The sequence below is a fragment of the Saccopteryx bilineata genome, chromosome 6, assembly GCF_036850765.1.
Source record: "Saccopteryx bilineata isolate mSacBil1 chromosome 6, mSacBil1_pri_phased_curated, whole genome shotgun sequence".
Taxonomy (NCBI): domain Eukaryota; kingdom Metazoa; phylum Chordata; class Mammalia; order Chiroptera; family Emballonuridae; genus Saccopteryx; species Saccopteryx bilineata.
In genome coordinates, this window is record NC_089495.1 from 127,228,174 (window position 1) to 127,253,018 (window position 24,845).

The following is a 24,845-nucleotide window of genomic DNA, read 5'->3' on the forward strand; positions in this document are numbered from 1 at the left end:
ACACACGAAAACCTGATTTATGCTGCCAAGACAGAGGGCTGGAGCTGGCGGGAAGGTGTAGGCTGCTGCCTTCCTGCCCTAGTCTCAGGGTGCCACTGGGGCACAGAAGATTGATGGGTCCTATGATGAGTCCCCTTAACAGCGAAGTCAGAAATGGTGTGGAGCCCTTGGGGATGGCTGAGGCTCCTGGGGCAGAGGGCAGGGAGGGAGATGGGGGCAGTGAGGACCAGAGGGGAGGGGCAGGCTGAGAGTGGCCTGGATCAGGAAGATGGACTGTGGGAAGGAAGGAAAAAGGTCCTTTATGGAACAGCCTGCCCTTCAGAGCAGAGGCAGCGTGCAGCTCAGCAAGGACAGCAGGTGCACTCAGGGACGAACACGTGCCATGGATGGGAAGAACTCAGTGAGGACAGCGGGCTCATTCAGGGGCAAGCATGTGCCGCGGACAGGAAGAACTCAGGACAGCAGGCGCACTCAGGGACGAGAACCTGCTGTGAATGCAAAGAACAGCTGCAGGTGTGCGGTATGGAGACCACAGTGGATGGAGAGGCTCTCACAGGTGGGTGGGATACTGTGGTGCAGGTACTGTCAGGAGACAGCATGGAGCTGGGTGAGAAAGACCAGAAAGAGAGTTAAGGTTTGACTCAGATGGCTATGATGTTTATCATGAAAAATAAGTGTCCATATAGCTTTCAGGTACTGGAGGCAACCACTAAAAGAATGAAAATAGAATGTATCATTTTCACACAGGAGAAAAATTTCTTCTCTCCAAGGGAAGGTAGAAAAAGAAAGAAGGAAGGGTGGTAAATAGACAATGTCAACTCCAATGGCCAAGATGAATTTTGAAATAAAAGTGATTCCATAATGAGTGGTGAACAAAGTCCGTCTCTCAAGGTAGTGGGTCTCATGTCGGTATCAGTCACTGTGACCCAGGGGTCTCCTGTCCGCGGGATGCACGTTTCAAACAGTGTGTGAAAGGTTGAATATCAGGATGAAAGAGGAAGAATATGAACCAAAAAAAGCCAAACTTATCATTTCAATGAGTGAAAGCAGAATCTGAGGTACAAAATATTGTAAGGGACACAGAAAAATGTTGTATCGTGGGGGGGGGGAAAAAGGCAGATGAGAAAGATGAGAAGTAGGTAAACCAGGCCTGTAGGTGCTGAGACACTACGTCGGTGAGAAGTGAGCTCAGCAGCAGAGTCTGATAACAGGGCTGGTTAGCAGGGTCTCGGAGGCAACCAGGATGTGTACCCCGCACACTCAGATGCACATGTGGTCCAGTCACAAGAGTAGACCAGCCTGGCTGCTGAAGGGGTGCTTGTGGCCCATGGGACGGGACCACTGGCAGCCCGCTTCAGGATGAGGGCACAAAGGGTGCCTGGGCTGATGCTGGCAGAGGCAGGATTCAGACCCTGAACCCTGGCCCCATGGTGACACTCGGAGCCAATGCTGTGTCTGCCTGCATGATGACAGGCTGGCTGCTTTCCTTTGCTGTGACTCTCTCCCTGGTGCTCCTGTCCGGCCCTGACTCCTCTTCTCCCCCTTTGGTGGAGTTGTGGAAGGAGCTGAGATCCACGTGTACATGCAAGCAGAAGTCATGGGCACTGACTTGAGCTGGTAAGGCGATGCCATGCTCTCAGTGAATGTGCATCGTGGCGTAGTGGGGAATGCCACAATGCTATCCTGCTGTGGCTAGGAGTGAGGCAGAGGCTCTCTGCAGCATTGCTGCAGTATCGGAGGCTCTGGCCGCTGGTGAGACAAGAAGAGTAAGTAACTAGTATACAGTTTGCACCTGTCTGTGCGCAGGGTGGGTCACCTGTCACCCCACAGCGCTTCAGTGAAACATGTCTACACGAGAGCACAGCCAGGATGTAGCCTCGCCCTGTGGTGGAGAGCACTGTCGGAGGCTGCTCATCTCTCAGCCGCCGCACCCCTCGTGAGATAGCTGGGAGTCACAGGCAAGACAGCGCGTTGACCACAGGTCTGGAATTTAGGAACTGGGTCTACAGGTGCCAACAGTAATTGATCTCAACATCATCATGGTGTTTATAGATTTTCATCGGAAACTATCTAAAACCCGTGGCTTTTTCTCAGACCAGAGAAAGAGAAGCACACTAAACTTTTAGTAGAAGACAGGAAATAAGAGAGAAGAACAAAAAATAAGCAATGGAGAAGGTACCAGAAAATCTGGAAAACCCATGAAAACTAGGTGGTAGTGTTTGGAAGTTCAATGAAATTAACCCTTTACTGACCTGTGGTGGCGCAGTGGATAAAGCTTCGACCTGGAATGCTGAGGTCACTGGTTCAAAACCCTGGGCTTGCCTGGTCAAGGCACATATGGGAGTTGATGCTTTCTGCTCCTCCCTTCTCTCTCTCTCTCTCTCTCCTCTCTAAAATGAATAAATAGTTTAAAAAAAAAAAAGAAATTAACCCTTTGAGTAGTTTGAATGTTCATGTACAACCTCTTGCCTCCTGACCATCCAGAGTATGACCAGACATTCTTTAAGAATATAAAAAAGGATGAATGCATCTCAAGACATACTACAATCATGTTAGCTCCAAGATGGCATGACAAAAGAGAGGTCAACATGCTAACTACAATTCATGAGGGACTTGATGATTGAAACTGGCAAAAATGATTACACTACTGGGCAAAGCATTACCAAGCCACTAAGTGTGATTAGGTACAATGAGAATATGGGTTTGATTGACAAGGCTGATATGCAAGTAAGTTTCACAGGAAATGTAAGGAAAACCATGAAATGGTGTATAAAACTTTTTTTTCATGAAATTACATTGCTGTTTTGAACTCATACATTGTGTATCAGAAGAAGACTGGAGGAAGACCACAGTATATGACTTCAGACTGAAGCTCATTGACCAGCTTTTGGAGTTTATGAAAGAGGAAATCACCCAGAGGAGGCCGGCATCTCTGTAGGAGACAGCCTTTGTCTTTCAGGGCGTCACTTCCCAAAGCCAGTCCCTGCTCCGTATGTCAGCACACTACAAGGAGGGAGCGTGAACGGAGGCACACAGGGTGATGTGCACTGAACGTAACAAACCACTTTGCTGCATCCATGTGTTGAGGAATACCACAGTTTGAAAAAATTTTAAATGTAAGGAATAAATAAAAATACCTATAAATTGTCTTAAGAATGTCATCGTATGTGAGTACGTATTTGAGATTCTGCTAATAACAATGTTTACAGATGAGAAGTACGTGAGAATTGCATGAGATAACAAAAATTTTTATTTTAAAAATCTGTAAGGCGACATTGAAAAAAGGCAAATTATGCTCTTGTTTCCATAAATTGGTTACCAAACAAACATGATTTTAAGTTAATACAACTGTAACTGTAACTGATTTCATTTTTTGAAATAAAAACCTCACTCCTGGGGATCAGCGAGCATGAAAAAACTCACTACTTAGAGGGATAAACTCTGGCTGAAATGGTCAAGAAAAACGGAGACATAGATTACCTGCCTTGGAAAGGAAACAGCATTGCTTGTAGACCCATGGAGTCCCTTCAGGTGTGAGGCACCTTGAGCCAGTAAGTCCTGGTCATTAGATTCATGGGTGAATTCTGTGAGAAACACTGATGACCAACTGGACACAAGAAGAGCAGGGAACTGTTCTATAAGGAGATGCAGTTCTAGTGAGGAGCCTCCCAGGGAAGACGCCAGGCCCAGACAACTTCACTGATGAGCTCTAACATTTAAGAAAGGTAATGCCAATCCTTATGCAAGCTCACTCAGAAAACAGAGCTGGAGGAGCATTTCCTGTCTTATCCTAGGAGGCTAACTTTACCCTGGAAATCAAAGTCGGACAAAGGCTGCAAGAAAAAGAAAAGGAAGAAGCTACAGATCAAGATCTCTTGTGAACACATATAAAAACTCTTAACAAAATATCAGCAGATGAAGCTCAGCAGTGTAGAGAATGGATGGAGTGCTATGATCAAGGAAGGTTTATCTCAGGAGCACAATATTTGTTTAACATGTAGAAATCAGTAAGTGTAATTCATTATATTGGCAGTTTAAATAAAGGGGGGGGGAAGTACGGTATCTCAACAGATGCATAAAAAACATTTGACAAAAGTCAGCACCAGTTCATGACACCGATTCAGCAAACTAGGAAGAGACCAGTCTCCAGCTCACAGAGTCATCTGAGAAAACCTACAGCTCACATTGTGCTCAGCATGGTGAAGACAAAACATTTCCCCCAGAGGATTGGGCACAAGGCAAAGAAAGACGTTCCCTCTCACCTTCCCTGTCTATTACTGTGCTGGAAGTCTGCACACTAAAGCTGGGGAAAAGGAAAGCCAGCACATTGACAAAGAAGCAAAACTTCACAGACAACATGGTTATATATATGAAAAAGCATGATAAGTCTACCAAAAATCACTGGAACTAATAATGCATTTTAGCAGGGATCCAGGACGTCACATCAGTATCCCAAAATCAGTTCTGTGTTTTTGTGTAGTAGTAACAAATAGTAAGAAATTGAAAAATTTGAAGCATACTATTTGTTATGGTGTCAAGCTTCTGAAATACTTGGGGATGAATGTGACAACATGTATGCAGGACCTGTGTGCACATATTCTAAAACACGGCACAGAGAAATTAGACCTACATAAATGGGAAATTAGACTGGGCTTATGGAGCAAAGACTCAGATTTTTTCATGCTAACTACCTGAGCTGATCTGCACACTCAGTCCAATCTCAGTCAAAATCTCATCATTACTGAAATTGAGAGATTGATTTTTAAACTTATATAGAAGTACAAAGGGTCTAGCTGAAACAATTTTGAGAAAGAGGCACATGATTTATTTTGAGGTTTAATATAAGACTGCAATTATTAAGACTGGGGTCTGAGCACAAGGAGAGCCAAACATCAATCAAACATAATACAGAGTGTGAAAATGTCCTCATGTGTATATGATCAGTGGATTTTGGACACAGCTACCAGGTAATTCAATGGTGAAGGGATTGTCTTTTCAACAAAAGGTGTTGGAACAACTGCTGTTCATTCTGGAAAAGCAAAATAAAACCCCAACCCTTATATTATATAAAGCAGAAACATTAATTTCTGATCTTGAACATATACAGATAAAACTATAAAACAACAGATGAAAACAAAGAAAATATTCATGATTTCTTAGAAGTAACACAAACAGCACAAACCATTAAAATCGTTATTGAGATTCATCAGAATTAAAAATGTCTGCTCTTCGCCTGACCAGGCGGTGGCGCAGTGGATAGAGCGTTGGACTGGGACGCGGAAGACCCAGGTTTGAGACCCAGAGGTCGCCAGCTTGAGCACAGGCTCATCTGGTTTGAGCAAAAGCTCACCAGCTTGAGCCCAAGGGGTTACTAGAAGGCCCACGGTCAAGGCACATATGAGAAAGCAATCAATGAACAGCTAAGGTGTCACAACGAAAAACTAATGATTGGTGCTTCTCATCTCTCCGTTCCTGTCTGTCTGTCCCTGTCTATCCCTCTCTCTGACTCTCTGTCTCTGAAAAAAAAAAAAAAGTCTGCTCTTCAATAGACACTCTTAAGAAAATAAAAAGACAAGCCACAAACTTGTTGAAATGATGATACACATATAACAAAAGACCTGCAGCCAAAACTTTACAAATTAGAAGGCAGTCCAGATTTTAAAGAAATGGCCAAATAATGGAGTGTATGTTTGTAAAAAAGATGGACAGATGGCTGATGGACATGGGCAGGTGCTCAGCGTGTCAGAATGTGTGGCATGACTGGGACTCCCACACATGGATGCTGGGAACATGGAGTACACAACCACTCTGGACAGCAGTTATTAGTCTCCAGAGATCCTGATGCGCACACGCACATTGCCCAGTCTCACTTCCGCGTGCTCACCCAAGAGGAGTGAGAGCCACGTCCACACGAAGATGTGCACATGATTCCATACAGCTCCATCCATGGTATCTAATCTCAAAAGCACATAGACTGGACACATACCCTTTGCAGAATACCTGCATTTTAAAATCATTTCCTGTTAAAGTGATGCCCTGGCTCATGCAATCAGTAATGGTAAAAGCTGAGGAATAATGTTTGCAGAGGTACTGCCTAAGTCAGGGGTCCCCAGACTTTTTATACAGGGGGCCAGTTCACTGTCCCTCAGACCATTGGAGGGCCGGACTATAAAAAAAAACTATGAACAAATCCCTATGCACACTGCACATATCTTATTATAAAGTAAAAAAACAAAACAGGAACAAATACAATATTTAAAATAAAGAAGTAAATTAAAATCAACAAACCAGTATTTCAATGGGAACTATGGGCCTGCTTTTGGCTAATGAGATGGTCAATGTGCTCCTCTCACTGACCACCAATGAAAGAGGTGCCCCTTCCGGAAGTGCGGTGGGGGCCGGATAAATGGCCTCAGGGGGCCGCATGCGGGTCTTTTGAAATCTAGCACATCTCCCTAAGAAAAGTATCTTCTTAAGTGATTTTTTGAAGGGTAGGTTGCCATGTTATTTTTGGTTTGTGCTGGGGATATTAATTCTGGGGTATCTTCGAGCTGCTCGCATTCTGCCTTCTCTCCAGTGCGCATCCAGTGGGAATGTGGTTTCAGAAAGGGTCTCTCCAGCATTCAGTGCGTTTGAATGCGTCCGCAGGTAGAGTGTGTGGCAGACGCGAGGGTAGCAAGTGTGGACAGGACAGGAATGTTTGGACGGGAGTTGGTACTGTGCCATGCAGCTTACAGTGGGGCTCTTACAGCCACTTCATTAGTCACACAATTCTAGGAATCTAGCTCAGGGAGAAACACACTCATAAACAGCATTCTGCCCTGCCAGCCTCACTCCTCTCCTTCCAGTCCCCCGATTGTCCCTGGCCAGTGGGAGGAAAGCCATTTGTCCTTGCTGTTTTGATAGAAGCATCAGTATGTTCCAAATTGCTTTTAGTCTCTGTTTGAAATCATACCTGAAGCTCAGAATCGAATTTTATGAAACAATTACTAGTTAACTGTTTCTCTGACTGTATCTTATATCTTATTAAACTCTGGGCACTATTATGGTACTTTGACTTCTTATCTGATTTGTGTGCCTAAGTATACTTGTGTCCGTGGGTAATCAGTAACATGAAGTCATCTTGCTTTCAAAATTGTTAGCAGCACCGCGGCATGCTTGCTAGTGGGCACGCGTGACATTGGACCACAGCAGTAGTCCCTGAGTCAGGAGCCCCATCCTCATTTTTCTGTGCTTGGTGGAGCCACATTCCCTCTTCATGGGCACCTTCCTTTGAACAGCAGAGCTGTGTGACGGAGAACGTGCAGGTGGCTGCATGGCGCCGCCAGAGCTGTTTATAGACAGTGTGCAGGGAGCCATGGGACAGCAGCCTCTCCTTTGGTTTTCTTACTTCTCATCATTTGCACCCTTAATGTCCATATATTCAGTGAGGGACAGTTTCTCCTTGGCTCAGAGGCCATGCTGAAGCTCTCTGATCCTGGTGATCACCCGGGTTAGTATATATAAATGCTGTCGCCAGTGGTCGGAACAGCCTGAACTTTGCTTATTCTGAGATCACGTTGACCCTGTGAAGTAACTTCCTCTGAACAGCTGCTCTGATCTGTTCAGGTAGCCTTGTGAATTCTCAGGGTGTAAAACTAACAGTGACAACCTGTCTGCTGGGAGCAGAGGGTCTCACCGCCCTGTCAGAGCTGTGTGGCAGGGGAGGGAATGGAAGGACCCCTGTGTGTGCCCTGCGGGTGGGTGGTCCCTTCACTGTCCTGTCCTGTCCTGTCCTGTCGTGTTGTCGGTGCTGAACCTCCAACCATGAGTGAAGTTGCACCGATGTGAGAAGTCAGGGCAGCATTCCCACCAGACAACCCATCCTGTCCTGGAGCCTGTGCTTGGGCGATGGTAAGCAGTCCCGAGGGGCAGAGGCTTGAAGTCTGAAGGTGACTAAGAAGCAAGAGGGAAAAATAAGTCCGTGATTGTGAAGTTGAGGGTGGGTCATGCTTAGTTGACCACACCTGCTTCATGACAGGTGTAAGTCTGGTTCTGTTGATCTCTACCCCACCCCACAGTGAGGCCTGACTCAGGAGCAGGTGACGTAGGCACTGCTGGAAATGCACAGGTGGCTTGGGCACAGAGGAGCTTGTCTGCCTGCCTAGGCAGCCGTATCCATGGCTCTAATGGACATGAGTGGGTTCAGCACACCTGGGTGCTCACTTCTGGCCTCCCCCAGCCACGCACAGCCAGAGTGGAGGCTGGCAGGGTTTGCAGGTGCAGTTTGTGGAGGCTATCCAGGTCATGCTGTACCCACCTCCCATTAAAAATCAATATAGTACAGCGCAGCTGAGCTGGAAGGAAGGGAGGGAGGGCTCAACACAAGCTCAGTCGAGAAAAAGGGTCTTTGCTGGCTATGGGAGTTTCTATTGCTGTGGTTGTCATTTTGTCATAGGTGTGAGGGGTTCACGCCAGTGTAAATGCTGATGGGAAGGTACCTCACAGGAGGAGGGCTTGAAGCAAGAGGACTCAGTTCAGTGGGTTTGTTGCCATGGTTTTGGTGCAGTGAGATTACTCAGTGTCAAAGGGTGGGCCAAGAACATGTGCCTTCTCAGGCATGTCTGTGTTGGAGGAGGGGAGCCAGCCAGGGAGAAGGAGTGGAGAGTGGGGGTGGAGGGAGTGGCCCCTGGGAGAGGGTAACCATGAACTCTCCAGTGCTAAGGATGGGGAGTAGCCCCTGAAGATGGTGGGGAGGAAGTCACAGGTCACCTTGACAGTTCCAGAACAGCTGTTGGAGCAGCTGTCCGAATGCCAAGGGTCACCTTCAGAAAGATATGCAGCACATGCCTACACACTTAGCACATGGAGTGGTTAGGGTTAGAGCACAGGACGGATCACACAGGTGCACGCTTAGCACACACAGTGGTTGGGGTCAGAGCACATGTGTGCCCACTTAGCATGTGGAGTGGTTAGGGTCAGAGCACAGGATAGAGCACACACGTGCACACTTAGCACATGGAGTGGTTAGGGTTAGAGCATGGACTAGAGCACATTTGTGAATGCTTAGTGCATGGAGTGCTAAGGGTTAGAGTACAGGATGGAGCACATGTGTGCCCACTTAGCATGTGGAGTGGTTAGGGTCTGCTCACAGGCCCTCTCAAAGGGCATAGTGCTGAAGTGAGGAGCTGGGCAGTAGGTCTCAGTTGCTTTTCATGTGGTGTTGTCATCTCTAACAGACAGAAGCCTGTAGCCTGGATGGTATGGTAGGCGTGAAGCTCTGCAAGGCCTGGCCAGCATGGTCTCAGAGCCCTGGAAGCAGTGCTCTGTAGGAAAAGTCTTAAGTGCCCAAACTCAACAAGCCCAGATGTTTGAGCTGCTCGGTGACAGTGACGGAGAGGTGGGAATTGTGGTTTGGATGGGAGTATGGTTGAAGTGGCTGCGGGCATGGGCTGCAGACAGGCAGAGCACCTAACAGTCCAGGATCCAGCAGAGCCTCAGACCGGATGTGAGGATGGGGTGGGGCTTCGGGTAGGAGGGAGCCAGACTTCAGAGCAAGGGATTGGGACAGTGACTTTCAAGCGGGTAGGGTAGATCACAGACATGATCAGGGAACGGTCATGTGACAAATTGGCATGGGCTTAAGGGGGGGCGGTTAGTTTTTAAAAAGAAAAAAAGTTGAAAACTTGTGTTAGAGGTGGAAAGTTAGGAGAAGGTGGCCCAGCAGTGCTCCAAAGTGTCAGTGCAGACCCAGCAGCCACGAGAGGTGAGGACTGCGGGGCCAGGCAGCAGGGAAGGAGGGGGAGTCAGCTGGGGAGAACTGTCAGTACCCTGTGAGCAGCGTACACAGGAGGAGGGCCTGGGAGAGTGCTCCAGCCAGAGAGGCTGGATCTGGGCCCAGAACCTTAAGGTGTCTATGGAAGCTCCTAGAGAAGTTGACAGTCAAGGCCTCAGCGTCATTCTTCCTCAGCCCCAGAGAGGCCTACAGAGCTGCTATAGGGCTGGGGCCGGGGTGACCAGGGAGGCCATGTGTCTGCGGGACAGGCAGCACCACCTGGATGAGGCCGGACCAGCCTAGCTGCAGCCTGAGTGAGGGCAGAGCCGGCGGAGACCAGGTGTCCCTGTCAGCCATCCTGCCACATGCTTATAAATGCGGCTGATGTCACTGCCCCTGTCACATAGGGGCCAGATCTCCTGGGAACATTGCAGACCTTCTGGCACCTGGCAGAGTGCGGTGTGACATGGCCTTAGTGTTCTCTGATTCCGCAGTGGTGACTGAAGTGTTGCCCTCTGCAGGGGATGGGAAGGTGCACAAGGGACTCCCAGAGGACTCACTGTCCTCAGCCACAGCCACATTCAAGGCCTTCATTGTGTCTGCTGAAATTGCTTTCTTCCCCAAATCAGATCCCCGTGAACCCAGTGTTTGTCCCTATCTGGCTGTGCACCCTGTGGTGAACACCAGCCCAAGCCGGGGGCATGATGATTCCCCACCATGCGCTCAGGGCCAGACAGATGAGGAGGATGTGCCTTCCTCAGAGCAGGAAAGAGACGCCTTTCAGTTCCTGCTCTCTCCGCCGTGTCCTGTGCTGTGTGTACTTTCCTTCTCTTGCGGCCCTGTTGCTTGGCCGCTGCCTTCTTTACCTGGAGCCCCTTGGAGCACTGGGAGTGTGGACAGCAGCTGAAATGCCACAGAGCATATGCAGAGTGTCTGCCTCACTGAGTACCTCGTCCACATGCAGCCTGCAGACACTGGCTCTCACTGATCACAGGGTGTGCAGGATCTCGGCATGGCTTCTTCGGGTAGAGGGCAGGGGCTAAGGCACAGGAATGTAGTCCCAGTCATTAGCAGTGCCCATCCATTCGATGCCCCACAGCAGATCCTAAGGACGATAGACAGTGGTGCATCCTCTGGCCCCATAAGCTGCACACCCTGTCCCCAACCTATGCACAGGTCACAGCCCAAGTTACCTCACAAGGCTGAGTGTAGCAGGTGGAACTCCAGTGTGCACCTGTGTGTCGCTGGGACTGCATAGGAAGCTGAGAGGGGTACCCCCAGAGTCATCCTCCCACATGTGGGAGAGCGCAAGGTGGCTAGCCATCCCCCAGAGGCACTGGGTGTGCTTAGCCTTGCACCCCCAGATCTCCTATCCATGCTGTTGTGGAGCTCAGTTTCCTGAGCCCCGCCCTGGAGGTCAGGGTTGGAGGTCAGCATGGGGCTGAGAGTTCCCACCCTCCATCCAGTGCTCCATCATTCTGGGGAGGCCACCTTCAGCCACCTCCTCAGAGCAAACTTGTGGTTGGAAGGGGCTCCTTATGAGCAACAACAGGCAGTCCTGTCACCCAGAAAGGAGAGACCCATGCTTGGTACCCTCAAGTGAATTGTGGGAAGATGGTTTCTATGCGAGGATAAGGGAGAGGGATGACAAAACAAGACACCAGGATGATCAGAGAACTGGCAAAGGGAAGAAGAAGTCCAAGAAATCAGTTTAGCCCTGGCCAGTTGGCTCAGTGGTAGAGTGTTGGCCTGGCATGCAGGAGTCCCAGGTTCGATTCCTGGCCAGGGCACACAGGAGAAGCGCCCATCTGCTTCTCCACCCCTCCCCTTCTCCTTCCTCTCTGTCTCTCTCTTCCCCTCCCGTAGCCAAGGCTCCACTGGAACAAGTTGGCCCGGGCGCTGGGGATGGCTCCTTGGCCTCTGCCTCAGGTGCTAGAATGGCTCCGGCCGCAATGAAGCAACAACCCAGGTGGGCAGAGCATCACCTCCTGGTGGGCATGCCGGGTGGATTCCAGTCGGGTGCATGTGGGAGTCTGTCTCTCTGCCTCCCCGCTTCTAACTTTGGGAAAAATACAAAAAAAAAAAAGAAGAAGAAGAAGAAATCAGTTTAATTTCAGAATTTAAGTGACCTTACAGTTGGCGAGAAGTAGAGGAGGCATTATGAAAACCAGATAGCCATAAAAAATAATGAGACAGACAAAAAATAAAAGTTCAACTTGCAGATGATCATTCTTGAAACACAGAACCAATGACAGCAAAGCAGCATGTGAGTGGCCCCGTGTTATAGCATGTGGGCGCCAGGCACGTACACACATGTACACACAGACACGTGTGCATACACACACGCTGAGACATGCACACACGTGTGCGCACGCACACACTACAGATGAGGTCATGGCACCACCAGCACCTGGCACCTGCCATGCAGCGAGAGAACAGTCAGCTTGCACAAGTGAGGTTCATTCCAGAACTACTCTGAAGACTCTCCATTAGCCTGCCTATTAATATAATTCATCATCTTAATAGGCAAATGGAGGAAAGTTATTTGATAAAATTAAAAATGAATTTTAATAAAAAACATACAAGAATAGTAGCGTGTTTTCTCTGCGTAAGAGAAGTTTTCCAGGCTAGCAGCCGCCCTTGTACACTGAGGTTTCGCACTGCATTCCATTCATGTGATTGGAACTGCGAGAGGATGCTCACCAACTGTAACTCAGTCAGCTGACCTCTCTCAAATGTAGTCAGGGTAATAATTGAGTGAGGAAACGGAATGAAAGCTGTTCACACACTAAAGAGAAGGTGAATTTCTGTTCTGTATGTATGATGATCTGAATTTCAACTCCGCAAAGCCACTCAAATCCATTGGGAAACTTAGCAGAGATGCGAGTGTTCAGCAGGGTGACTGATGACTGAACAAATCTATGCACACAGATCAGTACGGGAGAGTCAGAGCGCTGCCTCTAAGGGCACTGTAACAGACGCTGCGGGCTACACATATGGGCTTTGTTGTGTACTAGCTCTTCACTAGGTGGTACTGTGCTTACTTTGTTGTTAAATTCATACTTGTGTCTCATGCGCTCTTCATGTGCCCTTTTTCTCATTAAAAATAACTAGCAAGGAAATATTGGGATGGAAGTACATCTGAGTAACAATAGCAACAGAAACAATAGCAGAAACCTAAGCTAGCTAAGAGGGGGCTGGACACGTATAGAGAAGATTCCATAAAACTGCTGACTGATGTGCGAGGACATTTGCTTGAACAGAGGGATTGACAGTGTTACAGGGTAAGGTCTAATGAGCTGTACCTTCCCCCTAAATTAAACCATAAATTTAACACAATGTCAAGAATGTGATTTTAAAGGTCAGCTAGAAGAGTAGATGTTTGAGAATAGCCATGAAAATAAAAGAAAAAAGATTTGCAAAAGAAAACTTGTTGTGCATGGTCCTCCTGGCAGAGCTGTGGGAAAGAAGAGAGGACAGGGCATGACTCCGGGCAAGCTGTCAGGCCGGTGCTATGAGAGGGCCCTGTAGCCTGCAGATGCGCCTCACCTTTGTCTTGTGCTCTGTGAGAGAGGAGCTGCAGCTGTCCCAGTCCCAGCTGCAGCCAGCGCGGTAACTGCTTTTCTGCTAGCTGAGCAGGGCTGGTGGCTTGGTGCACGGGCCCTGTGGCCACCCTGCACCCACCAGGCTCTTCAGGGCCTCATCTGCTGTATTCCTGCCTCAACTGGTTCATCCTTCCTTGTCTTTCTGTGGCCTGTTCCTTGTCCCCTCCTTTGGGCCCCCTGGACTTGTCCAGTCTGCTCCACTCCTCTTATCCAACGGAGATGTACAGAAAGGCGTTCGTCGGTGTAGTTGCTGTATGCCTGCTGCTGGTTTTTAGAGGGATTATTTGTTCTTTACTTGTAAAGCAAATGAATTAAACGTATTACATTTTTCCCACTGAAACACCAAGTTGCCTTTTCCTCTGTGCTGCCATCAATTCTGTCCCCGGGTGCTGACAGCCTGGCAGGAAGAACAAGGGATGGCTTCTTATCTTCCACCATACAGCCACACGTTGCTGCCGCATGTTGGCTACCACCTGAGGCCCACCCAGCTCTGTGGGGTGGCGCTGCCTGCCCACGCAAGTCTTAGCTCTGACACGGCTGATTAGTTGTATAATGGAATTTACTTGTCGTCTTCTCCTACAGGTGGCTTCCGTTTGCCTGGCATTGTCCTCTGGTTCCCCCGTCATCCTCCCTAGGCACTTTCTTATGAAAGAAAAAAAAAAGTCCAGTGTGCCATTATTTGGGTGGGAGCTTCCTTTGTGTGGCCCCCGTCCCCTCCCCAGAGCCTCCACCTCACATCACCATGGACGTTTCTGTCCCTCCACTGCATGTGCTGTGGTCCTGCCCCTGGGTGGGCTGGCAGGGGTGCCCCTTACCCCACGGAGGTGGCAGGTGAAAGAAGTCTGGGCTCGTTCTCACCCTGGCCCCTGTTCCCACCTCCCTCTCACCTTATTCTACTGGACGATGGCATCTTTCTATTGAGCATCCCACATGTGTGGCTGACGCTGTTCTTTCTTCACAGGTTCTGCATGCAGAAGTGCATCAGCCTGGTGCCCGGAGTCACGCTGGACCTGATAGAGAAGTACGTGAGGGTCGGGCCACAGCATCAGGGTCAGGGTGCCCCCCCTTGCTCTCAGACGCACCTCTGTCAGCATGGGGAAAAGCCCTCATGTGGATGTGCTCTTCTGTTCTCTGACAAAGGCCATATCATCGGTGCCTAGCTCAGCGTGGGGTCAGATTAAAGAAAAAGGATCAAAAGCCAAATTCTTTTGATCATTTAAAAACACCCCAGAACTGAGCCAAAGCAGGAACGTGTTGCCCCATGTGCTGACGATGGCCCAGGCGCCACAGCCAGGTCTGAGCTCCCTCTGGGTGGACACGTCCTCTATGATGCACTGGGGTCACTTGGCCTCCCCTTGTCCTCTTTCATGGGCCGGCTTGTCTGACTCTGGCTGGGAACTAGTGGGGTCTGAGGTGCCATCTTGGGACCCTGCAGTTGACCTGCACTTTGTGTGCCTGTCTGTGTGCTCCTTTGACTCGTTCTGACACGTGCAGGTGGTCATTCCCAACCCTCCGGCTCTGAGCCCACTGCTGCAAGCGATGATTTTCGTCTTGAAATGCAAAATATTATGTGTTAAACCACCCGAGAGCTGAATTTAATTAAATTAGGTAGGGACAACAAATCCACCTCTAGGTTTCCCTCCTAGAAAGTGCCTTGCCCGTGAGTCAGTGAACACAGACAAGAATATTACACCCAATTGCCCACTGATAGGGACACAGTGGATTGATCACAGTCCACTCCTGCTATGAGCAGCTTGCTGTGTGGCAGCGGCTCCTGTGTGACCTGGAATGGACTAGCAGACACACTGTTCAGTGAGAAAATGAGACCAGTGCACACAGTAGGACACGAGAATGTCTTTGAAGCGGCGCACCCTGTGTTAGAGTACTCGAGACAGAGGCGGGAAGCAGAAACTTCCCATTCCCTCTGGGAGGAAGGTGGAAATTGGGTGAGGGGGGAAAGAGCAGTGTGGGTGACTTATTTTTTCCATCTTTTAAAAGTTTTTGTAAGAATAAAGGCTCGTAGAATACATGTATGAATAAATTAAAAAAAAAATTTTTAATTTTATTTATTTATTTTTTACAGAGATAGAGAGTGAGTCAGAGAGAGGGACAGGGACAGACAGACAGGAATGGAGAGAGATGAGAAGCATCAATCATTAGTTTTTCATTGCGCATTGCAACACCTTAGTTGTTCATTGATTGCTTTCTCATATGTGCCTTGACCACGGGCCTTCAGCAGACCAAGTAACCCCTTGCTGGAGCCAGCGACCTTGGGTTCAAGCTGGTGGGCTTTTGCTCAAACCAGATGAGCCTGCGCTCAAGCTGGTGACCTCGGGGTCTCGAACCTGGGTCTTCTGCATCCCAGTCTGACGCTCTATCCACTGCGCCACGGCCTGGTCAGGCTGTATGAATAAATTTAAAAGGAACAACCAACATGTGTGTAGAAGAAGCCTGCAGACTGCTCACTGAGTGGAATTCCTCCCTGTAAATTTTGAACAAATGCATGGAAGCATGTGACTCATCACTGCATCTGTTTTCCCCAGGGCTTCTATTCATGAGGAGAATGGGTACCATGACAGGGAACAACCAGCTTGGCGTTGGGGGGCCAGCAGGGCCAGTGGGAAGGGTTGGCGGCCCTTCTGCTCAGCTGGTTCTGGTCATCACAGAGCCAACCTGTAGCTGACCATGGCCCAGAGCTGTTTTAGGACAGCAGCCCGGCCCTGTAGGTTATGAAGCTGCCAGAGCAGTGGCCATGAGGCTCAGGCCCCTGGTGTGCGGGGTGGCACAGCAGTCCCTGCTGGTCTGTGCTCCCCTTTCACAGCGTATGCTGTGACTGTTCTGCACCAGGCATAGTGCTGGCCGGCTCTCTGCAAGTCATGAGCGGCGGTGTGCCTGGTGACAGATGGTGCTAAGCGGGCTTCCACTTGCAGATGCTGAGCACACAGCATGCTGCTCAAGAAGTGTCACATGGAAGAGATCTTACAAATAAGGAAGTACCAGGTCTGCCTGGGTGGCTAGTTTGTCTAGTTCGGTTCCTTGGCGAGGTTTCAGAGTTCAGGAAGCTGTTCTGTTTGCCAGTTGTTGCCGGGTGCTGGCGCAGGTCTTTGTTTTCCTCCATTTCTAAGTCACAATGCTCCGTTACCTGTCCTGTGCCTGTGCCTTATAAATGCATGTAACAAGCCATATCTGTTAAGATTTCAGCAGAGCTACATTTTATCATAGCTAGGTTGCTTCTCACCTGTTCAGATGTTTTATTTTGCCTCTCTATGACCTTAAACAGGCAGAGCTGCGTTGTCCTCTCCTGATGGTATTGAAGAGGAGCCCGATGGTCAGGGTAGCTCAGCCTCTGGGTGGCATTTTCCCAGATAGTGGCGGCTGGCCTGTCTCTGTGCTGCCTCCAAGCCTTCCCTTTCCCAGCTGCCAACCTGCACCCTGTCTGGGATGTGTGCAGCAGCTGCACACCCTGAGCACGACCCCCACACACAAAAAATGGGCTTCTTCAAAATGTTAAATGTTTACTCTCTGAAAGACTTGGCCAAGAGCTTGGAGGATAAGCTGCATACTCCGCGGCAGTTCCTGCAAATCACACAACTGACAGAGAACCTGCATGCAGGACCTGTGAAGACACCTAAAATCCAAAAATAAGGAAAAAACAACCCAGTTAAAAATCGAGCAAAAGACATGAAGGGACTTTACCAAAGAGGGTTTAAGGATAGCCAGCCAGCATGAGAAAAGATGCTCAAAGTACCCTGACCGGTGGTGGCATAGCTCATAGAGCACGACTTCTGCCACCGTCATCACGTGTGCAAAATGCATGTCATTCAGAATCTCAGACCAGAGACCAGAGAGATGTGGACTGGGGGTGTGTTCTGATTTCTTAGCAGTCTTCAAAGCTGGGGAAGGAGTTTGTTTTCTAATTAATCTGCTCTGTCTGAAAGTAAATTACAGTGAACCTTCCTCGAGCACCTCCGATTTCTAATGATCTCCAGGGACCTCGCAGCCCGATGATAAAACGCGAGTCGCCACTGCTGTACAGTTCATATTCTGAGTCCTTGCAGAGAGTGGCAGTCAGATCCACACTTGGAAATTCCGGGGCATTTTTCAGCCCTGAAACAAAGTAATGGAACGCTTAAGCAGCACTAGAAATACCGGGGTACTCAGAAGGCTTTGGGAACTCACAAAGACCTTGAGCCTGCTCCAAGAGACTGTTAGCCTTCTGATGGTTGGAGATGCAGAACATACCAACAGTTATTCCTAATTAACATCTATTGTGTAAACAGTATATTTTATTTTAAATTTTTTAATTTTAATTTTTTTAGAGAGGGAGAGAGAGAGATGAGAAGTATCAATTCTTTGTTGCGGCACCTTAGTTGTTCATTGATTGCTTTCTCATATGTGCCTTGACCAGGAAATTCCAGCTGCGCACCAGTGACCCCTTGCTCAAGCCAGCGACCTTGGGCTTTAAGCCAGTGACCTTGGGCTCAAGCCAGCAACCATGAGGTCATGTCTATGATCCCACTCTCAAGCCGGTGGTCACATGCTCAAGCTGGTAATCCTACGCTCAAGCTGGATGAGGCTACACTCAAGCTGGCAACCTTGGGATTTTGAACCTGGATCCTCAGCGTCCCAGGCCAACACTCTATCCAATGTGCCACTGCCTAGTCAGGCTAAACAGCCTGTTTTAAATAGTTCACAGCCCAGTGTCTTAAGGCAGTGGTGAGTGAGGTGTCCTGCCCCCCACTGAAGCTCCAGCAAGCATGCAGCCCCTACCATCCAGGAGCGGTGGGTGAACCAGGGCCCCGGGTCTGAGTTCTCACTTCGGTTTGAAGCTGGAGCATTTTGTTAGCTTAGCTGTGGTCCCCACCTGTGGGTACCTGGTCCCCTGGAGTCCTGGAGTGCCATGAGGAAACAGAGGAAGGCAGTCGAGCTGGTGGTACCTGAGGATAGAGAGTAATCGTGATTCTCTGCTGGAGAATTGGAGAGAACAGTAACAAGGAACTTTTATTGAGTACCTACTATGTGCCAGGTGCTGTGTAAAGACTGCCCATATTAGCTCTCCTAGTCCTGGCTTGAGCCTTTCAAAGGGAAGCTCCACATTCTACAACGAGGGAACTGGGGCACAGAGCGGGCACAGTGTGCCAGTGTGTCCCTGGAGGGCAGTTGGAATGGGGTTTGCCAGGCAGCCTGCCTGACCCACACACTGAGCCTGCCATTTCTGTCCCCCCAGACCACCACAAGGAAGGGCAGTGGTGGCCTGTCCTCGAGGCCAGCATGGAGGAGGGTCTGCAGGGCTGGTAGCCACCCAGCAGGTTCAGTTGCTGTGATTAGATCTTTCTCCACTGTCGGGTAGACATTGTGCACAAGCGTTATGTTTCAAAGTATCAGCCTGACTCAGCGGTGGCGTAGTGGATAGAGCGTCGGACTGGGACACAGGACCCAGGTTCGAGACCCGAGGTCGCCAGCTTGAGTGTGGGCTCATCTGGTTTGAGCATGGGCTCACCAGCTTGGACCCAAGGTCACTGGCTCGAGCAAGGGGTTACTCAGTCTGCTGAAGGCCCACGGTCAAGGCACATATGAGAAAGCAGTCAGTGAACAACTAAGGTGTCGCAACAAAAAACTAGTGATTGATGCCTCTCATCTCTCTCCATTCCTGTCTGTCTGTCCCTATCTGTCCCTCTCTCTGACTCTCTCTCTGTCTCTGTAAAAAAACAAAAACAAACAAACAAAAAAAGTCAGCTATCAGAAGCTAGATGTCTTCATTCAAAAGTGCCTTTTTATAATAAATATATCATGTTGGCGGGTGGAAGGTGAAAAATCAGTCATTTGTTACCACCTGCCCTTTGCTGATACGATGAGGGATGACTCACCAGCAGCCGGTTTAGAGGTGAAGTGGAAATACAGCTGGTGGGGAGAGGTGAGTCACTGGCAGAAATGTGGCTGCTATCATATAGCAGTTGCAGGTCCTACGGCCACCAAGCCGCTATCAATCAGCAGGCTTTGGAGCCAAACCTGGGGCACTGTGCCCAGGTAAGTGGTGTAGGCGAGGGTTTGTGTCTCTGTTTGGTGCCTCACACACAGGTGCCCTTAATGTCAGAGAGTTGATGAGGGAGCATGCACAGTTTTAGGGGCCTGGCGGGGGCTACCTCAACTCAGACAGCTTTTATTTCCTTCCCAGTGGGACCAGAGTCTTGGCCTTTGTCGTCAGCACAAGGGTCTGCACAGCATGCCTGGTGTGCTCACATCTGCAACTCTGGTTTCATCTCCTGGCCACCTGGTGCCCTGGGCGCCCTCCTGGCATCTAAAGAAGTATGTGTCTCTGATGAAGGTTAAGCAACCTGCCCAGATTCACACAGCCAGGAGGACAGAGCCTATCTGACTCTGCTCCCTCATCTCTGTGCTGCATGTACTGTTGCAGGATCTCCTAGTGTTCTGCAAGGTCATGTGTGTTCAGAGGAAGGAGAGGTTTGTTTTGGTTAGGGACACATCAGAAAAGGTCTTAGGAGGGAGGAGGTATGAGTTTTATGTGTTTAGGTGTCTGACCTCCAAAGGCAGATTAAATATGGGAAAGACAAAATGAGGGGATATCTGCAGTGTGGGAGGGTGACCACGGACACCAGGCACCTGGGGGAAGAGCAGGGCCCTGTTTGTTTAATGCCAGGAAATGATCCCAGAAGACCAAGAGAATAAACACAACGTGTTTATGTGTTAATGTTGCTGTTTCTGTGGTGTTTTAACAAATTCACAGGAAGAGACAGGATTTCTAACAAGGCCACTGACAGTCCTGCTCAGCACAGACTGTAGAGTGGTCCTGGCCTTTCTCTTCATGGACCAGAAAGACTGGGGTCAGCTGAGGCCTGTGGGAAAAGGTGGTAGCAGCCTCTGTTATAAACAGGGGAGATGTCTCCAAGTTCACTGCTGAGGAGGCCAGCTCTCTGCTACCCTCCTGCCCTCGCCCCTCTCATCCGACCTTCTCAGACCAGCACCTCACAGGAAAACTCAGCAGGGAGGCTGCCTCAGCATGTCCTGGGGAGGCAGATCACCTGAGGAAGGACATGTTCCTGGGGGCCGGCCAGATCTGGGGTGTGCTCTCCCCACTGCTTCTGGAAGATGCCATGCCTTTCCTGAACGTGGCGCACTCTGCCCCGCTCCTCAGGTAGCGGGGTCTCTGCTCAGAGGAGATGTCCCTGCTGGGCCCCCACCAGTGCAGCTCCCAGGACATGGTCTGACACTAGAAATCCAAAGAAGATCAGCCTTTTCAGGACATGCCTCACAAATAAACTCAGGCTCAGATTTACTTCCTAAGGGTTTTGTAATCTGTGCTATTTAATAAAGAAGAATTTGTTTTCCTTGTATCATAAGCAAATTGGGAGCACCCCACTCCTCTGTGGTCTTATGTCTCCCTGTAAGTTCCCTTCGCAGCCACCAGGGGGCTCCCTGTGCGGGTGCTTTGTCTGGCTCTGAGTGTGCACCAAGGCTCATCCTTCTGTAATCGAGGCAGGTTATCTCCAGTGCTGTGTGAACTCCTGCTTTTCAGCGAGCCGTGGAAACCATCACTCCTTTTCCTTCAGAGTTTAAAAGTACATTTTCTGCATTTGCTTCGCAAGTGAAGATGAGCAGGTTTTGTTCCATAGCAGCTGTTAGCCCAGAGGAAAGGGCCCCGGGCCACAGCATTACTCTCCAAAAACGCTTGGTTTAGGGACTCACTGCATAGTTTAAAATCATGAGATGGCCTGACCTGTGGTGGCGCAGTGGATAAAGCGTCGACCTGGAAATGCTGAGGTCGCCGGTTCGAAACCCTGGGCTTACCTGGTCAAGGCACATATGGGAGTTGATGCTTCCAGCTCCTCCCCCCTTCTTTCTCTCTCTCTCTCTCTCTCTCCTCTCTAAAAATGAATAAATAAAATATAAAAAAAAAAAAAGGAAAAAAAAAATCATGAGATGACAACTGCCACTTTGAGTTCTTAAAAATCAGCTTATTTTGAGTTTGAATTACGTAATTTGGTCATTTCTAACCTCTCTCAAGTTCTGTGTTCCCCGTCAAACGATTCTGATAACCCTGACTCAGTATCCTCCTGGAGAAATTAATGAGAGCTTCATTTAAATCAATGTCTTTTAAGTTACGGGTCATGGTTTTCAGACTCTAAAATTAGTTTGATGAGTCAGCCTACATGTTTAACACATGCACAGACAATATCTTATTTTCCTAGTAGCACGAATGTCCTCTGGTCCTGTTATTGGTGTGTTCACATGTGGCCATATCTGTGTCTCTGTGCAAAGTGCTAGGACCGGTGATCAAGAACTGTGAGGGTCTCGCGTGCCCACTGAGGGTCTAGACATACCAGTTCCCTCAGTGTCCATCTGCCAGCCATCATTGGTACCTCCTATGCTTAAGCCGTGCCACCCCTCCCCCCCGTGTGTTGCCCTGGATGCCTGGCCTGCCATCAGGTGGGGCCATGTTCTGGTTTCCCGTAACCTACCCTGTATCTGGAGACATTGCCAATATGTCCATCTCAATGTTGTCCTCTCTCATTTGTTTTTTTTTGTTTGTTTGTTTGTTTTGTTTGTTTTTTTGGTATTTTTCTGAAGTTGGAAACGGGAAGGCAGTCAGACAGACTCCTGCATGCGCCTGACCGGGATCCACCCGGCATGCCCACCAGGGGGTGATGCTCTGCCCATCTGGGGTGTCGCTCTGTTGCAACCAGAGCCATTCTAGCGCCTGAGGCAGAGGCCACAGAGCCATCCCCAGCGCCCAGGCCAACTTTGCTCCAATGGAGCCCCGGCTGCAGGAGGGGAAGAGAGAGACAGAGAGGAAGGAGAGGGGGAGGGGTGGAGAAGCAGATGGGTGCTTCTCCTGTGTGCCCTGGCCGGGAATTGAACCCGGGACTCCTGCACACTAGGCTGACACTCTACCACTGAGCCAAACGGCCAGGGCCCCTCTCTCCTTTTTCAAAAAAGAACTCTACTTGTCACCACTTTTCTTTCCATTGGAAGCCCATTCCCCTTTGACCTCACACTTTGCCCTTCAGGACTGCAGAAGAACAGGTTGGCCCTAGCTGATTCCCCTTCCCAGTGGAGTGAATCGAACCATTTGCTACCCAGAAATGTCACCCTCCATTCCTAATAATACCCTTGCCACAGAGTCCACTTTGTGGGATGGCAGCCGTGTTTTCATCCTCGTGTGTATTTAAGCAATTATCCTTACGTGTTCCTGTATCTTTACGTACATTCAAGGTTTATCTTTTTTTAGCAGGGTATTGTTGACTTTTGTTCTGGTTTCTAGTCCAGACTGAGAACTGTTGCCTTTAATTGAGGTATCTAATCTGTTTATATTTACTGTAATGATTGACATATTCAGGTTTAAATCTGTCATGCTTTGCTTTCTTGGGGGGTTTCCCATATTTTTTTCTACCTTCCTTGCCATGTTTTGGATTGATTAAGCAATCCTGCTACTCCTTTCTCTCCTCTAGAGGCTTGTAGACTGAGTGTTCTCCTGCACTTAAATGCCACTCCAGAGCAGCTGGCTCCTGTGTCTTCTGTTTTGGGCCTGATAGTGCGTGCATTCTGCTTTGCGAGCCACAGAAAGTCTCTGTCGTGTGTTCTTCTTTACCTTTTGTTACTACCCTTTAAAGTTATAAAGACCATTACCTTATGGGCCATACAAAACATAGATTTCTAGCCCTGGATGGATGGCTCAGTATATTGGAGCATCATCCCAAAGCGCAGGGGTTGCCCATTTGATCCCTGGTCAGCGCGCATACAGCCACAGGTGTTCCTCTCTCTCTCCTACTCTCCCCTTCCTCTCTCTAAAGGCAGTAAAAAGTAAACATTTAAAAAAAAAAAGCATAGCCTGACCGGACGGTGGCACAGTGGATAGGGCTTTAGACTGGGATGCGGAGGACCCAGGTTCGAGACCCCGAGGTTGCTAGCTTGAGTGCGGGCTCATCTAGTTTGAGCAACCCAAGGTCGCTGGCTCGAACAAGGGGTTACTTGGTGTGCTGTAGCCCCACTGTCAAGGCACATATGAGAAAGCAATCAATGAACAACTGAGGTGTTGCAACGAAAAACGAATGATTGATGCTTCTCATCTCTCCGTTCCTGTCTGTCTGTCCCTATCTATCCCTCTCTCTGACTCTCTCTCTCTCTAAAAAAAAAGATAAAAACATAGGTTGCTAACTGGATTTGGTCCTTGGGCAATAATTTGGTGACCCCTGGCTTATTCAAGGCTAACATAAATGACGCAGTACTTTTTCTACCTCGTAGGACCTTGGAACTAAGCACTTAGTAGGCTCGTCTAGTATAATTGTCAGCACATACCGATTGAGTTCCCTTGATGCTTTGCAGTTTTAAATTAATTTCAGTTTTTAAATTGTTTAACAATAGAATGTAGAGATGAATTTCTCTCTTTTTATTTTTTAATACAGAATGCTTCACAAATTTGCGTGTTATCTTTGCACAGGATCCATGCTAATCTTCTCTGTATTGTTCCAGCTCCAGTATATGTGCTGCCAATGCAAGTGCTGCAATTGCTTTTTTACTAAAAACCCCATTTCCTGTAATCTTGCTAAACTTACTTATTAGTTCTAATTGCTGTTTGATAGATTCCTTAAGACTTTCTTTGTACATAATTACATCACCTGGAAATACAGTTTTACTTCCTCCTTTCCAGTCTTTATGTCTTTATTTCCTTCTTCTTGCTTTATTGCTCTGGCTAATTGCTCCAGTGCAGTATTAAGTAGAAGTGATGGAACTGGGCATCCAAACCCTGATCTCAACTGAGAATCAGTTCAAAGGTAAACATTAAATGTCATGTGAGCTGTGGCTTTTTTATAGATGTCCTTTTTTAAATTTTTATTTATTTTTTATTAAGTGAGAGGAGGGGAAGAAGAAAGACAGACTCCTGCATGTGCCCTGACTGGGATCCACCTGGCAAGCCCTCTATGGGGTGATGCTCTGCCCACTTGGGGCCATCGCTCTATTGCTCGGCAACCAAGCTATTTTTAGCATCTGAGGTAAAGACTATGGAGCCATCCTCAGCACCCAGGGCCAACTGGCTCAAACCAATCAAACCATGGCTGCAGGAAGGGAAGAGAGAGAGAGAGAGAAGGGGAAGAGGGAGGGGTGAAGGAGCAGATAGTCACTTCTCCTGTGTGCCCTGACTGGGAATCGAACCTAGGACATCCATACGCCGGGCCGATGCTCTACCACTGAGCCAACCAGCCAGGGTCCATAGCTGTCTTTTATCAGGTTGAGTAAGTTCCCTCTATGCTTAGTTTTCTGAAAGTTTTTATCATGAATAGGTTTGGAAATTTGTCGAGTGCCTTTTCTGCATGACTGAGATGATGATTCTCCTCAACCTGTTAATATGTTACATTTGCATTATTGGCATTTCAATGTTAGTCTGAACAGACCCTGTATTCCTGTGGTAAACCCTATTTGGTTGTGGTGTTTTACCCTTTGGTACATTACTGGGTGTGACTCATTACTTT

General features: G+C 48.7%; 1 protein-coding gene and 1 non-coding gene across 2 annotated transcripts in view; one reads left to right on the plus strand and one right to left on the minus strand.

The window, feature by feature from the left end:
• RPTOR (regulatory associated protein of MTOR complex 1) overlaps positions 1–24,845 on the plus strand; it is a 244,418-nt gene that overhangs the window by 142,348 nt on the left and 77,225 nt on the right. Inside the window, exon 7 of the mRNA XM_066237453.1 lies at positions 14,321–14,380. Within this exon, the coding sequence (XP_066093550.1) occupies positions 14,321–14,380 (60 nt within the window). The remainder of the gene's footprint in view (positions 1–14,320; positions 14,381–24,845) is intronic.
• Positions 23,771–23,877, minus strand: LOC136309757 (U6 spliceosomal RNA). Its single transcript, XR_010726406.1, has one exon. It is a non-coding gene; the product is annotated as a U6 spliceosomal RNA (small nuclear RNA).